At 32.9% G+C, this 15,527-nt stretch overlaps 3 protein-coding genes across 4 annotated transcripts; 1 reads left to right on the top strand and 2 right to left on the bottom strand.

Annotated features, from left to right (window-relative positions):
* The first annotated feature begins 98 nt into the window (after positions 1 to 98).
* On the top strand, positions 99 to 1,873 carry LOC128884693 (DNA-directed RNA polymerase II subunit GRINL1A). Of its 2 annotated transcripts, none has more exons than XM_054138262.1 (5): positions 99 to 238; positions 577 to 777; positions 850 to 1,105; positions 1,178 to 1,546; positions 1,625 to 1,873. In XM_054138262.1, the coding sequence occupies exons 2-5, from the start codon at positions 626 to 628 to the stop codon at positions 1,844 to 1,846; spliced, it is 999 nt and encodes a 332-aa protein (XP_053994237.1). In that variant the 5' UTR covers positions 99 to 238; positions 577 to 625; the 3' UTR covers positions 1,847 to 1,873. The 2 variants fall into 2 exon arrangements, with proteins under 2 accessions (XP_053994237.1, XP_053994229.1); XM_054138254.1 differs by lacking the exon at positions 99 to 238 and adding an exon at positions 252 to 433.
* Positions 1,874 to 2,011: 138 nt separating this feature from the next.
* On the bottom strand, positions 2,012 to 3,830 carry LOC128884700 (60S ribosomal protein L13a). Its single transcript, XM_054138278.1, has 6 exons — positions 3,673 to 3,830; positions 3,066 to 3,196; positions 2,847 to 2,956; positions 2,516 to 2,661; positions 2,209 to 2,331; positions 2,012 to 2,136 (listed from the first exon to the last, which is right to left on the bottom strand). Exons 1-6 carry the CDS (start codon positions 3,691 to 3,693, stop codon positions 2,053 to 2,055), a joined length of 615 nt encoding a protein of 204 aa, XP_053994253.1. The 5' UTR covers positions 3,694 to 3,830; the 3' UTR covers positions 2,012 to 2,052.
* An 818-nt stretch (positions 3,831 to 4,648) lies between these two features.
* Positions 4,649 to 15,474, bottom strand: LOC128881205 (PH-interacting protein). Its single transcript, XM_054132041.1, has 22 exons — positions 14,578 to 15,474; positions 14,432 to 14,490; positions 14,332 to 14,361; positions 14,064 to 14,123; positions 13,341 to 13,491; positions 13,156 to 13,254; positions 12,720 to 13,057; positions 12,492 to 12,646; positions 12,064 to 12,381; positions 11,549 to 11,966; positions 11,237 to 11,462; positions 10,813 to 11,134; positions 10,505 to 10,697; positions 10,165 to 10,413; positions 9,870 to 10,091; positions 9,394 to 9,772; positions 8,865 to 9,264; positions 8,515 to 8,745; positions 8,248 to 8,428; positions 8,003 to 8,156; positions 7,777 to 7,887; positions 4,649 to 7,696 (listed from the first exon to the last, which is right to left on the bottom strand). Exons 1-22 carry the CDS (start codon positions 14,618 to 14,620, stop codon positions 6,759 to 6,761), a joined length of 5,277 nt encoding a protein of 1,758 aa, XP_053988016.1. The 5' UTR covers positions 14,621 to 15,474; the 3' UTR covers positions 4,649 to 6,758.
* Between the last annotated feature and the right edge of the window lie 53 nt (positions 15,475 to 15,527).

The following is a 15,527-nucleotide window of genomic DNA, read 5'->3' as shown; positions in this document are numbered from 1 at the left end:
CAAAAACTTACTTCTTCGTTGATTTTAAAAGAAGTGCCTACTAATTCAAAATTCTCTCTGAATTAAATCGAGGACGACACTTACATTTGTCACAAGTTGTTAAAAAGTCAATATTAGCCTAACAGACCCAACATTTTATTTCCATCGTACGGATAAGTTCCATTGAGGTTGGAATTGGAATCACAGTATAATATCGATTCTCACAAAAATCTCGATATCTCGTATCATCCCGTCAGTCGTATGTATATTGTTTGTTGCAATATTCTGTTCGCTAAATAAAATGTTGTTACGACCCTATCTTCACTCGATTTATACAATTTTCAAATAGAAGAATACAATTGATTAAAACAGTATTAATTTATTTGCAACGTGTACATAAAAAAATAAATACTGTGTAATATATATTGAAATATGCCATATTCTGTTATATGAGGTATATGAAGAATACTATTATGTTCGAAAAGTTTGTTTAATTCTATAAATATTCGATTCGTAAACCAATATATACATCGAATATTTCTTAACCATTAAACCTTTGTGCAATAACGCATTATATTTTATCTCTTAACGTTGCAGATTTCATTTAAAGATTTTCTGAACGTTTATATAAAAAGTACAAAAAGAAATGTATCAAAGAAAAGTGATCAACAAAATTCCAGGCGAGCTGCCACCTCCTCCTAAACAGGAAAATCAAGGATTTATAGAAGATTTAGGAAAGAAACAAAAATTTGAATTAGAAGAACTGTTACAAAGGCAAAATAAGATTCTTGCTAATAAGTAGGTAAGGCCTAAGATACATATATTATCAGACAAATTGTTGTTAATGAATATTCCTTAATTTTGTTCTAGATCATTTTTATCAAAACTTCCAGACAAGGGTGAAAAGATAAAAAATTTTAGGGATAAAATACTGAAAGAACTAGAGCACAAAAATGAGATTGAAAATGCAGCTAATCTTTTATCGAGACTAAATCTAGCATCTGAGGGCAAAGTTGCTATGAATGAATTAGAATGGACAGGGAAATATAGTGAAACAAAAAATGCAGTAAAAGTTGTTGAACTTGACAGCGATGATGAAGAAGATCCTTTAAAAATATTGGCACAAGTTAGTTTCGTATTACTGCTTTTTACATTATTTTATTTATTTTGTTTTTATCAATGTATTTGTTGTTATTAGCCTACAGGCTCTGGGGTTCATAAGAAGAAAATTATACATTTACCACCAGAGGAGAGTTTAATTAAATCAGAAGATTTAGCAGAAATAGAATCTTTTAAAGCTGCATCTTCAGAAGTAGAACATGTACAATATATAGTCAACAAAGTAGAAAAACCTCCAGAGGAAAAAAATCGGAAAAAGGAACTATTTAAACCATATAAAACAACCAAATCTAATGTGCATGATCCAGAAAAAGAAAAACAAAGAAAGCAAAATAAACACTGGGAAGTTACAGCAGCCACACCTCCACCCATAGTTCACAGTGCAGCAAAAATTATAAACTTAAATGAATCATTAAAATTACAAATGGAACATGCTGCAAAACTTCAAGTAATTAGTTTGTGTAATTTTGTATTTTATCTATGTTGATATGGAAGATTATTTAATAATTGTAACATTATTTATTAGGAAATTCAAACGAAACATGCAGCAGAAAAATTAGCTGAACAACTTGGTTTACATGGCATTGGCCCTCTGCCTAAGAATGTAGGTAGCTATCATCTACGAGATGAGAAAAACTGTAGTTCATCTTCCACTTCCGAAGATGAAGAAGAAAACGAAGTACACGACGAAGAGGATAATGATAAAAGAGGGACGGTCGTTTTTACAATAGATAGTGTAGAAAACTAGTTTGATCTATTTTGTAATACATATATGTACGAATATTGTGTAAATATATTTATAGATTGTTTAAAAAAAAAACTTTAATAATAATACCCCTTATTGAAAGATACATTAAAGGTGATCGCGGCTCTTTTACTTCAGTTATACACAAGGTGAAATATTAACTGAATCTAAAATGTTTATGGAACTTTATTATTTTTACAATTTTTATGTTAATTGTATCCAAAGTTATTAATAATAGCTGTGTATGGTGCTATGGCTTTGGAAACAGTCTGTCCAGCTTGTTTAGTAAGTTTCTGAAAAAAATATAATGTATAAATACTATAATGTAAGCAATATATTATTTCAACTTCTTTTCTTAAATTTACCTTGAGTTTATCCCTCTTTTGAACCTCAAGAATTGATCTGACACGCCTCTTGTTTTCCAATGTGCGTACCACTGCTTTGTATTTCCATCCAACTTCATGGGACAGTCTACCTACATGACAGTACTAAAAAGACAACAATATTAATACAGTGTAGTTTTAAATATATATATAATATATTTTCTTTGATATTTACTCAGCAGAATATGACATCACAAGATAATACAAATAATGCTCAGGCGCAAATTACCATACCATCATTGTAGAAAACATATGTAATAACTATTATTAGAAATATATTACTTCTTACCTTCCTGCCAGGTTTCAGACACATGACGCGCATAGCTCCTGGTACAACAACACGTTTCCTGCGATCATATGGTGGTGGACATCCTTCATAAACCTTCAACCTCCTGAGTGCATCCTTTCCTCTTTGTGTTTTATGCGGGATCATCCCTATAAATTAAACTTCTTTTTCATTTCTTTATGATTCTACAACACATCTTTAAAAGTTTAATTTAGAGGCAATCTCATATAAAGTATTTGTTTCATATGATTATCAAATAATGTAGGTAAGATATAAATAATCATTGATTAATATAAAGTATAGAGTATTAAAAATAGTGAATGTTTAAACATACCACGAACTGTCTTCCAAAGTATTTTGCTAGGGGCCCGGAAATGGAAAGGTCCACGAGCTGGATTTACATTACATCTTTTGCGTAAAAATGACATAAACTTCAACTTGTTCCTATAATAAATATTTCACATAAAATGAACTGCAATATTTACAGACTGAAAATATACTTAAAAAAATAATTTAATATTAAAATTAATTACGAAAATCACTTTTCACAAACCTGAAGAAGTTACCGGAGATATTAAGTTGTTCGCTGCGGACAACAATTACTTTATTGCCCTGCAGAATCGTTTTGGCGATAATCGCGGCCAAACGGCCGAGTAAATGGCCACGGCCATCGATTAATATTGGCTAAAACATACAATTACAAATATTAAAATGTATATTTCTATCTGTTTATCCACAGATTATATGAAGTAAAATTCTTAAAAATCCTTCTAGTTATAAAAGATTTCAATCATGCAGATGTATGCACCTAAAACACTGTCAATAACCTATAGCACGTGTCAAATGTTAATTCATTTTTGAAAAGTTAACCAATTTTTAAATATATTGCATGATGCGTATTACTGTAATATCGAAAAAAAGTCAAACATATCATTTTTATTATATTTGCTGCAAAAAATAAAATACAGTTACAGGAAGACACGTGTATACGACATCCAAACTACACAATAATTCCATATTTTTTTCAAGAAATGCATATTAAATAAACATACAGAATATTTATTCAATTTTCACGTACACTCTATTGAATAAAACGAGTGTATTTTATAGGTATGAATGATCGTATGCAGTTTAAAATAATAAAAACTTGAAATACATACCTTATTAGTGAAGCCAGTCATTTTGTCACCCTACCGGAAAAGGATCCATGAACGTAGAGAAATGCGCGACCTCTTACCGGAAGATATCGTGATACATTAATCAGTGTAACCAACGTTATAAATTCTTTTTCTAAATGAAACTATGATTATTATTTGTTATTACATTATTCATATAAAATCGTAGTCTTCCTATATGTGAATTTTTAATATATTTCATTTTATAAGGATGTTAATTTTTATACATAAGAATATTTAAAAAATGTATTCTGTAAACATAGTTACGAAGTAACACGCATGTGAAATAATTTATAATTTTTTATAGAAACAAGCATAGTATAATCTCATGTAAAATTATTGTATTAATAGTATTAAATATGACTATTTAATTTTATATCTTACAAAATGGATGAATCCAGAAAGGCCACCGCTCACTAAGCCGCTTTATTAGTGGCGTCATCGGTGGGAAAACGCCCAAGTTTGTAGTGAAAATAATTCCCACTGTTTTTGTAAGATCGCGCCACCGATATATTTTAATCAATTATTCTTTATTTTTTCATAAATGCATAATTAATATGATTCTTTGCTTTATAACACTACAGTATATTATTCGGTATATTGTTTAAACATTTATTTTAATAATTATTTAATGCAGCAATAACTACCGGCACCTTTAGTTAGTGATACCATCTGGGAGCACCAGTGGAAATTACCTTCACTAAAAACTTGGGCGTTTTCCCACCGATGACGCCACTGGTATTAAAACCCGCTCATAAAGCGGCTTAGTGAGCGGTGGCCTTTCACACACTCAATAACTCAAAAGAAAAACAACGCTATCTAGAGTGAGAATGAAACATTTTCAATTCAATTTCTCACGAAATTAACTTCAACTGATCTTTCATTTTGTAAGTATTGAATATAAATGCGTGTATGATTACTTAAAAAATTGTTATAGGTTTGAAAATAAATAACAAGTGTATATGAAACAATTTAATAGTTCTTTATTTTATTGGTGACGGTGGGTTTCGATAAACTAGGTATGCAACAGAGCACATTAGTGTGACAACTAAAGTTTCAAATTTTACACAAATCGAAACTATCGCTGCCGTATTAATTAAGTTTTGTTATTTCATAATATTTATATACACAAAATTATATTAATTCTGAAGATTAAGATATGAACATGTTAATTGTAATATAATTAATTAAATGATCGAAGTTAATATTGGTATTAAATTAATATAATCAGAAATTCTATTTTTTGAGTCCGCATTGATATGACTCTTTTTTTATTCGAGGCATTATTAAAAAAATATTCATTATACTTCTAATCATTAATATTTATACCATTGTATATTTAATATTCTTAAGCTAATATCACAATGACTCGAGACAGTCAAGACTTCCAATATTTGTGCACATATTCTTATGTTATGTTAGTTCAACAGCTGCATAACTGTTTTGGAAAATTTGTATCCTATTAGATAAATGGATTAATTTTTATACTATATAAATTTGAAAAATGTCTATTTTTTTCTATTTGTTCTACGTATGAAAAATTGCTAAAATCGCACGAGCATTGGTTCTTAATCCTCTAATGGACATACAAATTACATGTAAAAAGTTACTACTTCATACTACAGATCGTGTTAAACACGCGTTCTTTACATATTATTAAAACAAAAATTGCAATCATGTTAAATTACATTTGTATTTACAAGTAACATAATATTTTAAGTATAGCCTTAACAAATTTAAAACAGTGCCATTAACACGAAATTAATTTAATTAGTTTTATTGAAGGAAATACGTTTATTTACTTGAGATTATTTCAAGAAACAAAAATAAAGATGTGTGCTACTTGTATGTTCCTTAAATAAATAATCGTATTCACAAAGGCACTGCCCCCTTTAATAGAATTTACAAAATATGGAAGATAAGTACAGCTTTCTTTTCAATGTACAAACACTTGATGCAATCAACGAATGTTAAAATGTACACACGCGATAAAAAGTTCAGTGCTTTATGACCCCAAATTAATTACATTTCTATTAAGATATATGGTATTTCATCTTATTAGAAAAATGTATAAATCTACAAATGCTGAATTCATCGAATAAACGTCATTGTTATTAAAAAGAGTACTTATGATCAAAACAAATAATTCATTGTAATTTCATCAAATGGAAATGTAAACACTCATACAGATCATTTTTATTAACTGCATGTACGAATAGGTATGGTTTTATTTAAAGTTCCTAAGATCTTAGCATGATAGTAGCTTTTCACTTGTCAATTGACTTTGTTTAAACAAGCAGAACGTTGAAGTTTTAGGCTAATCTTAGTTATATTCCCTGAACAAGATGGAGATTATCCGTGTCATTCCAGGTACAATAACATATTTTCAACAGTACAATACAAATACTATTATGTACTACTTAGTTTTTCATATAGAAATTCAGAATTTGCAATGAATCATTATCATCTGTATTATTAAACAGTATATGTTGATAAAAGTTTGGAATACTTTGTAAAAATAATTCGTTGGAACACTTAATAATTCAGATGTTATTGCATTTTAAATGTTGGGTATTATGTATACGTTGAAATGACCAGTATACTTATGCAAATAACCAATAATGTCGCTAAATTTAAGTAAACATACAGATATATAACAATAAAACAAAAAAGTATTATTATAAAATGGTGTTTCATTGTTTCGCTAGTGTTACTAAGTCTGTCTCGTGTACTGTTAATTTAATGATGTATTCGAACCTTGAAAAAAAAAAATTATAAATGTGCTTCATAATAATGGAAGTACTTTGTAGCAGTGTTTATCATGAATTGCTATGACAATCTCAAGTGTTTATACGTACAGTCTATCTAGGATCTTATTCTAAAATTTTCAGGCAATAATATCCTGGCATACACAAATTTAGTGTAATGCTACAGTATGGATACAGTCGCATGTTTCAAAGAACAAATATTATCAAATAACATTTAAAGTTTTTACAGTATTCTTAAACATTTGTAAGAATCATTTTAAAGGGTAATAATTTACATTTTTATTACTAGCATGAAAGATGCTGTTAGGGTGACTGAGTCTCGAGAAAAGCGCGTGCTCGTGCGGTCAGTTTACGTACACGTCCTCTACTACTTATACTAATGCCTGCCATGTTCTCAGGTTCTGGTAAACTTTCATCACTATTTTCTGCATAAGATTGACGTTTAATTTTACGTCGGTTTCTAACTGGCATCGTATTGCTTTCATCACTTTCTTCATTGTAACGAGGACGTTTCCCAGTTCTTCTTGAATTTTGTGTTGTTTCATGAATACGTGGTTCTCTTAATCCGCGAACTCTTCTTTGCAACCTCGATGACGCAAACATTTTATCCGAGTCTTCACTGTCTGAATCTTGATTATTAGTTTCATGTTGGGACTGTTCTGCCTCCTCCTCTTCGTCATCTTCTTCATCTTCTTCTTCATCTTCTTCACTCTGACTTTCAATATGATTTCTTCCATTCTTTGTTATGCACTTCAAATTAGTGTCGTGCTCAGGCGAAGTTACTAGTTTCCGCGATCTTGTGCTAGTTTTGTTAATAACTTCTTCCTCGCTTTCTTCATCTGATGATTCAGCTGCAGCAAATTGTTCATCGTCCTCATCTTCGTCATCGTCATCATCGTCATCATCGGCGGCAACAAACGTCTTGGACTTTGATTTCACTTGCTTAATATTTTTACTATTCTTCGCGCGAATTTTCCTACTTTGCTTTCCACGATTGCTGGGTGTATATACATCTCCAGAATCACTATCAGTGCTAGCACTAGGTATTGTTTTTCTTGCTCGTGTCCTTCTTACAGGCATACTACCACTACTTTCACTTTCTATCGAAGCTTCCGTTTCACTGCCATCACTTTCACTTTCTTTCGTCTTCTTAGTCACAGCGGATCTAGAAATTCGAAGTTTTAGCAGTCGTGGCGAAGTACTAGAACGTTTAGTATGGCCGTTCATCATACGCGATGGTCCTAAAAAATATTCAACATATTTCGAAATCAGATATGACGTGTAAGTAAATAATGTAATGAATTAAAACTAAAATACATACCTGGCACGGACACATTAGAATTTTTCTTTTGTACTTCATCTAAGTCTTCGTCGTCATCTTCACTATTTACATCATCATCATCTGTACAAGCAGATTTTGATTTCGGCGGTCCTACACATGAATTTCAATTATTTAATGTATAACATTTTTAAATATTTACATATTGTTACTTCAGTTGTTCATTAACATTTCACTGAGTATTTAATGTTCACGAAATTAAACGTACCAATGCCGTTTGTTAATCGAGTTTTACCCTTTTTTCCTTTCCCTTTTGCATTTTCTCTATTATTATTGCGTCTTCTTGCAGACTTCCAGTTCGACATAATCTTTCGCATATGTTCTTCAAACATGGCTGATAATCTTATTGTCATTGTATATATCTACAAAGTATCCGAAAGAGATAATAAAATAAATCTTTTATTGAAGTCCTCTGAATATATTCAATAAATACACATCATAAATGAGACCTACCCTTGAACGTTTATTAGTGTTATAATTTTTACTATTTGTAAATATTAATTTCATATCTTTGGCAAATTCTAAGGGAGTTTCATAGTTACCACCCAATAAATCTTCCTTTACTGTACGTAAATCCATTGGTGTATCTATAATTTGGTGATAATCTGGGTGTTCCAATCTATCAACTGGTTGTCTGTTGAAGATTAGAAATGAAAATATTTAGTAACAATTTAAATTAAAGATGATTTCTTTTGGAATGTGTTAGTATACTTATTTTACCTGAAAGGAATAGAATCTTCGCATTGCCATAATGTTTCTAATAATTGGCGGCATTGTACTTTCCAATCATTTACTACTTCTTGTGAACGTAAATTTCTACTTGAAGTTGCTCTCTGGGTACTTGTCGAAGGTTTATCTTTCGCATCTTCCACTTCAACCTCAGAATCGGAAGAATGGTACGTATCGACCAATTGATGATAAATAGCCGGTACATCCAATTCCGTAGTTTCTCTGAACGATAAATAAAACATAATCCGTTTTATATTATTATAGCTTACTAAAATTAAGATGATGTAATTAAACCAGATATAAATTATATAAAATGTCTGTGTAGGTGAACCAAATCTTACTTTATAATCCGTAAACATAAGTCAGTAACTATTCGTGCACGCTTTACTATTTGACTATGCGGCTCGTTAAATTGTTCGGCATTTGTCGCTAAGTATCTAACGTCAAATTGTGCTGATGTAATCCTTCGATAGAAATGATTTTCAAAACGAGCCTTTATAGTCGACAAATCAATAGGATATTCCACAACGAATGCATATGATGGATAAACATTGAGATCAACAGGTGCCATAAATGGTTCTGCAATTGCAAGACTCATCACTTGATCTAATCCACGTATAATTCTACGACATGTGGCTTCTCTATCCCCCAATGGCCATTCTTCTGCTTGTGGCTGATATAATATCGTTCGTATCTCCTCTGGAAGTACAGGAACTGCACCGCCAAGTTCTGCAGGAAGTCCTGCAACAAATATTTTAAAAGTTCAAATAAAAGTTGCATGTTAATTTTGCCAAACAAAATTTTGAAATAAGTCATAGCAACACGAACAGATCAATATTATAAACGAATTGCTGATTATTCTATACATACTGTTTTCATCGATTGGTTCAAGGTCCCAAGGACTCATTCTCTCGAATTCGCCATTGTCCCATCTGACGCGAAAGCACATGAAAAAAGATTCTGGAAAATCTTCATCTAAAGGTTCCATTGATTGTATTTGACCTATCCACCACCCATCATCAATCATACAACGAAATCGATCCCCTTCAGACCAACTACGTGCTAAAGCTGTATCAAATGTTTGACGTAGAACTAAGAAATCTAATACATCGGCCATGTCGTGATACTTGATAGTGAAGTTTTCCCCTGTTAATCGGCCATCTTCATCCATCAATGCTAGTTTTAAACAACATAATCGAGGTGGACGAATTTCGTACTTAATTCCTACTACTTTCACGAATTCTTGGGCCTATAAACATATTAAATTGTATTCTTAAAATTTGTCTTTAAGTTAATATTTCCGACGTCATAATGCTCATAAAGTAAATATTCTGAAAATACTTTACCCGTATATGAACTTTATTCCATGGTTCACATCGTGGCCCGAGTTCGTACACTTTTTTATTTTTAACAGCGTCTAAATAGAATTGATGACCTTGTCGAAAATAGACAATTTCATCACCCATTTGTGGATAGTAAGGAGCTTTTCTTGGTATTATTTCGGTAAGCCATTCGGAAGGTCTAAACGCTTCTGGAACTTCTCCAATACCATTAGGTACCGGTAAGGGCTTGAAATGAAAAGAAAAAAAATGGTATTAAAACAATAATTTCCGAAACATAAAATAAAAACTATCTACTTACCTTTTTCTTTGGGCGCTTACTACGTCTTCTATCCGTATCACTTGGCGGAGTAAGAGATCGCTTTTTTACAGGCTTTCGTTTACTTCTCTTTGGTGGTTCTAGATTTAAACCATGATCAGCAATCCAATCTGAATATTCAGTACTAGAATCTGAAGTGGAACTATCAGAACATAAGTCTTCTTCGTGAGCAGTGGAGTCATTACTATTACTACTGGCTGAACTTCCTGTTGTTCCCCCATTTTCAAGGTTCTGAAAGCATTAACATGATTACACATTTTATTTTTAGAAACACAAAATGAATATATTCGGAGTATTTGAATTACTTGTATTTAGAAAGTACCTCAAACTCTTCATCCTCCTGCTCTTCACCACGTGCGGCCCTAGTTCTATAACCATGCCTGGCAGTTCTATTACGTTTTCGATTCGTTAATCGGCTACTTATATTGCCTTCGATATTGGCAGTATCAATTGGTTGTGGTCTTCTTCGCATTTCGCGTCTCCAATTCTCAAGTTCCATTTCTGCTGCTGCGTGTCTATGAATGTTATTGTATTTTAATGTATTTGTAAATTTAAATGATTGATCAAAGTATTAATGAAGATTAGAATCAGAAAATTAATTTGTAATTTAATAAATTGCGTGAAACGTACAAAGCTCTAAACTGTGTTTCTCTAACAGCCGGATTCAAGGGTCGAGCAAGTATAGGCTTATTCCAAGGTGTAGTATTATCTCTTTGCCAATTACCACTACTTTGTCGTACACCTTCGACATCGCCGGCTCTTCTCAAGCCCGATCTGCTTCCTCGAGGACTAGCCATTTGACGGACTGGTTGTTCCAGTAAATTTTCTTCTCTGTCATCGCCACCTTCGCCTTCAACATTAATATTTTGCCTTTGAGCAAGAGCTTCAATTAATTGGTCAATATTAGACCGTGGTTCGTGAGTTGGAAGACCCTCGATAACTTCTTGCATTCCTATACAAAATAATATTTAGTAGGAATGCAAATTGATAATATGAGAACATTAAATTTCTTATATTATATACATGAAGTAAGGATAAAAAATAACTTCTATACCTCCGGCACCTACTGCAATGTTTGGTACTAATTGCTCTCCTCTACAGTTTTCTCTTCCAGGAACCAGTCTTTGTAAAGCTGGTGGGTAAGGATTTCCATCAACATCTACCAAAAATGGTGGAGGCATTAAGTGAGGTGCTGTTTGCGTTTGTTCATCCAAAACATAATTATTTGCATCTCGTATTAATGGTCTATAATCCGTATGGAAAAATAATTCTTTTGGTATCTAAAAGAAAAAAATATGTTTATTAATATGCTTATCGGTAAAAATTAGAAGCAATAAAATGAAAAGATAAAACCGGAGGGACTTACTATTTTAAGTTTCTGAACACCAGATCCGAAACCATATATCAAAAGATGTCCATGAGAATCTGTAGCTGCCAGCACTGTTCCGTCCGGAGACCATTTTGCATCAAAAACAGCACCGTTACCTTGACCTTCGATAAAATTTTGGAAACAAGCTATTGGTTCTGTATTTAGTACATCCCAAATTATAAGTTGTCCATCATGTCCGGCACTCAATATCACACGAGGATCTATTGGATGAGATTCTAACACAAAGACTTCATCTTTATGTCCACGAAGAACTCTTACCAATTCGCCTGACTTTGCATTCCATACTTTTAATGAACTGTCATTTACAGCTGTAATAACCCATTCATCGCTTACATCCCAACTAACCATGGTTACTTTAGCTTTTTTATTAGAATCATCATCTGTTTCCGATTCTCTAAAAACGATAGAAGATAGGGCATAGTTATTAAAATTATAATAAATAAGCAAATATTTGGTGAACGCTTTATAAACATATATAACGTTTTAATTACCCTGGAAGTTTTGTAGTCATTAATAAACGTTTATAAACCCACTGTTGCTGTTCAAAATTCCACACATTTGCGGTGCCATCTTTAGAACCGGAAATGAACTTTAAACCACTATGTGCCCATTGAATACTATCAACTGTATCAGAGTGTGATTCAACCTCTAAAACTCTACGTGGACCTTCATCTCCTAACATTGCATATACTCGAACATGATGATCTGCTGAGCCAGCAGCCATAAATGCTCCACCAGGGCTAAATGAAGCACAAATCATCTGTGCCTGGCCAGGTCGCATTTTTTCATGGTACTGAATTGGTTTTGGTCTACAAAGAACGAATAATAAGTTCCATTATGTGAGATTAATGTTTATGGAAAAGATAATTTAATTGTTACAATGTTGAAATAAAAAAATAAAACTGATATCTCTACTCACTGAAACACTGCTCTCTCCTTTGCTTTTTTTGTATGAGACCAAAATGCAACAGATCCATCTGTACTTGTGGAAACCAAATAGTATACACCATTACAAGATATAGGACAAAAATTTACAGATGTTATCATGCCAGAATGTCCAGACAGAACTGCTATCTGAAAAGAAATAATGGGCGATTAAGATGAAGTATACGCAAACCAACTCAAAATGATACCGCTAACTGCTTACAGGAGACATAGTTTGAAAGCACCAGACACGTAGTATTCGATCTAGACTTCCAGCAGCAAGTAAAGTATTATCAAAATTTACTGCAATATCCATAATTTCAGCTGAAGCTCCCCGAAAAGTAGCTAATAAACGTCCATCGATAGAACTCCATACTTTAACAAGTAAATCATCTGCTCCAGTTATTATATACTTCCCAGTGCGATCAAAAAGAACACAATATACTGCAGATAAATGTCCCAATGTATGTCTGTACAACTGCATTTTACTATAAAACTTCGTTGGTATCGCCTCCCGTCGACTCAAAGGACCTGAATTCTCCCTTCCTTGAAGTACACGTACTATAAAAAGATGAAGATACAAAATAGCGTCGAAGCAATGCTGGCAAATATGAGAGATATTTATTCTTCAAATTTCAAACATTACATATCCAATCTACCTGTATTAGGCACTGATAAACTATAAGGTGATTTCAAAAAGGGTTTTCCACCTAGTCTTCCAGAATATGAAACGATGCCATGTACTTGACGTAAGACATCTACAAAAATTTATGGTATACATACATACAAAAGATGAATAATATCAATAATTATTTAAATATTTTTGCATTAATTTCAATCCTACCCTCGTATGTACGTAACAAAGATTGTCTGCCTGCTCCAAGAAGGGATACTGCTCCTGGTATACATGGAGGAACTTCTTTTTCTAATACGGGACCAATTCTGGCACATATTTGTAACAAATGATTTGGTCCAATATGAGGATACTTCTTTTCCTACAATATCATGTTTCACAATTATTTTTTATTAAATTTTACTATATGTAATATACCGGATATATCTCGAAATATATCATTAACGATAAAAAAAAAATATTTTACTACGATTAGTTTCGCGCTAATAATTTAAATTTAAGTAGTGTAAAGTAGTCCCTGTCTCTAACCAATCACAGAACGAACAAACAGAGACGACCAATCTGAACAGACCACTCGTCACGTACGATACCAGTTTCTATAAATAAGGTCTGAGCATGAAATATACTCATTGATCAGCTCGCACAAGATGGCCGGAAGTTAATGCTTATTGGTTGAAAGTAACATAGTGGGGAGATCTTGTGCAACAGCGCACAGACCATGGGGAAGGAGAAAGGTAGAGTGGTGGGACAGAAAAGGGGTAGCATTCTATTAGGGGTACTTCGAATATCCGCATTCGTCTACCACTTTACGACACAATGAAACACAATTTATCATAATATCATTTCGAAAAGTAACTTAATTTTCCTGTCGTATGCAGCGAATTTTTATATCCTAAATAACAAGTTTCCAGGACAAAAAATTCAGTCACTTACCAACTCTTCAAATGTTTGATTATGTACATTCCCTTCCCAATCTAGTCTTTGCGGTAAAACCTGCGAAAAAATCAAAAATCATAAAAATTGATCGATCGATCGATCAATTTTACACGAAATCAAACTGGCACAATTTGTCGAATATCAAGGTCGCCGACCTTGAAATTCTAATGTTTTGACAAGCAGAAACCACGTGCAAACCATGTGGAGCCGATGGGTATGTATAGTGTCACCCCGGCAAAACGTCAACTCAGACCAATCGTCTTACCTTAGCTCGCTCCAATTCACGCTTCAACACCTAAAACGTACATTTCTCGTCACGATACGTTCGAACGTAATTTCATCTTTTTAAACCAGGAAACACTCACCTCTGCGGCCTCACGACAAGGTCCCGCCGTTAAGAATTTGGCAATTACGAAGTACAGCTCTGTAAGAAAGAACGCTGCTTAGGAACGAACCGCACGCCTCGCTTCGTTGCGGACGGTAAGGGGCGCTTATCGCTCCCATTCTTTACCTGGTGCTATTGCAGCCTCGTTCTTGGACACGCTGCCCTCCATTTTGCCTGACCAATCGTTTATTATTCACTCACAGACAAAGAGAAACATTTACTTTTTAGGGTCATAGCGCGGCAATAACCATTTCGGATTTCATTTTCTCTCTCGCGAGGTCTCGACCGCGAGACGCACACGCACGCTCACCTCCTCAACGGAAAGTAGTCCCCCCCATACCCGATTGTCGACACAACGTACCGTATTATGCAGGAACGTAACATGCTACTTAGGAACCCCCTACTCAATTTTTGCTTCGTAGCTAATGAGAAAATATTGCATCTCTTTCCCACGATATTTCGTAAAAAAAAAGAAAAAGCGAAATTAGACGTACAGTTTTAAGATTATACACACGTGTTGTACTCGCGTTGTTTACGAATACGCGTGACTATGAAACATATTCACATCTCAGAGGCAAACTTTATTCAATTTTTTATTTTATTATGTATTTTCGAAATTTGGGAAAAATATGTTAAGTCATTTAACTACTGTTACGTTCCTCATTTCTGCTTGGAATATTACATTTCCAAAAGTTGGATTTTGCGTAGTTTACCCGTAAGATACGAATATTTGTGAACATATGTTCCGTGCAACACTGTAATTGAAGTTAAGATTGTAGAAACAGAGAACTATATTTATAAAAAAATATGAACAAAGCAGCAGATAATCTTAATTTCAAGATTAATATAAACTGTAAAGAAATAAAGTGTAAAATTCATCATGTTTGTCACCATAAGTGTCCAGTCGATGATCACACTATAGTCTTTACAAAACTCAAAGTTTTGCTTATAAAAAAAAATACTTTTGTAATTCAAAAACAGTACAACGAAAATTAAAAAAATTATTATTAACAAAACAAAAATACTGTCTTTACATAGCGATGCAATATGTTACGTTGATACTCAATAAATTATTT

This window comes from Hylaeus volcanicus, chromosome 1, assembly GCF_026283585.1.
Source record: "Hylaeus volcanicus isolate JK05 chromosome 1, UHH_iyHylVolc1.0_haploid, whole genome shotgun sequence".
NCBI lineage: Eukaryota > Metazoa > Arthropoda > Insecta > Hymenoptera > Colletidae > Hylaeus > Hylaeus volcanicus.
The sequence above is the reverse complement of the archived record's forward strand: the minus strand, read 5'-3'. Positions and strand labels throughout refer to the sequence as shown.

Bases quoted from the DNA above. Each gene is read 5' to 3' on its own strand.
- LOC128884693 (XM_054138262.1), top strand. From the start codon at position 626: ATGTATCAAAGAAAAGTGATCAACAAAATTCCAGGCGAGCTGCCACCT. The intron at 778-849 runs GTAGGTAAGGCC...ATTTTGTTCTAG, and splicing joins AATAAGATTCTTGCTAATAA to ATCATTTTTATCAAAACTTC. The intron at 1,547-1,624 runs GTAATTAGTTTG...ATTATTTATTAG, and splicing joins AACATGCTGCAAAACTTCAA to GAAATTCAAACGAAACATGC.
- LOC128884700 (XM_054138278.1), bottom strand. From the start codon at position 3,693: ATGACTGGCTTCACTAATAAG. The intron at 2,662-2,846 runs GTATGTTTAAAC...TTTAATTTATAG, and splicing joins ACTTTGGAAGACAGTTCGTG to GGATGATCCCGCATAAAACA. The intron at 2,137-2,208 runs GTAAATTTAAGA...TATTTTTTTCAG, and splicing joins AAAAGAGGGATAAACTCAAG to AAACTTACTAAACAAGCTGG.
- LOC128881205 (XM_054132041.1), bottom strand. From the start codon at position 14,620: ATGGAGGGCAGCGTGTCCAAGAACGAGGCTGCAATAGCACCAG. The intron at 8,429-8,514 runs GTAAAATAAGTA...AATCTTCAACAG, and splicing joins GAAGATTCTATTCCTTTCAG to ACAACCAGTTGATAGATTGG. The intron at 8,157-8,247 runs GTAGGTCTCATT...GATACTTTGTAG, and splicing joins ACACTAATAAACGTTCAAGG to ATATATACAATGACAATAAG.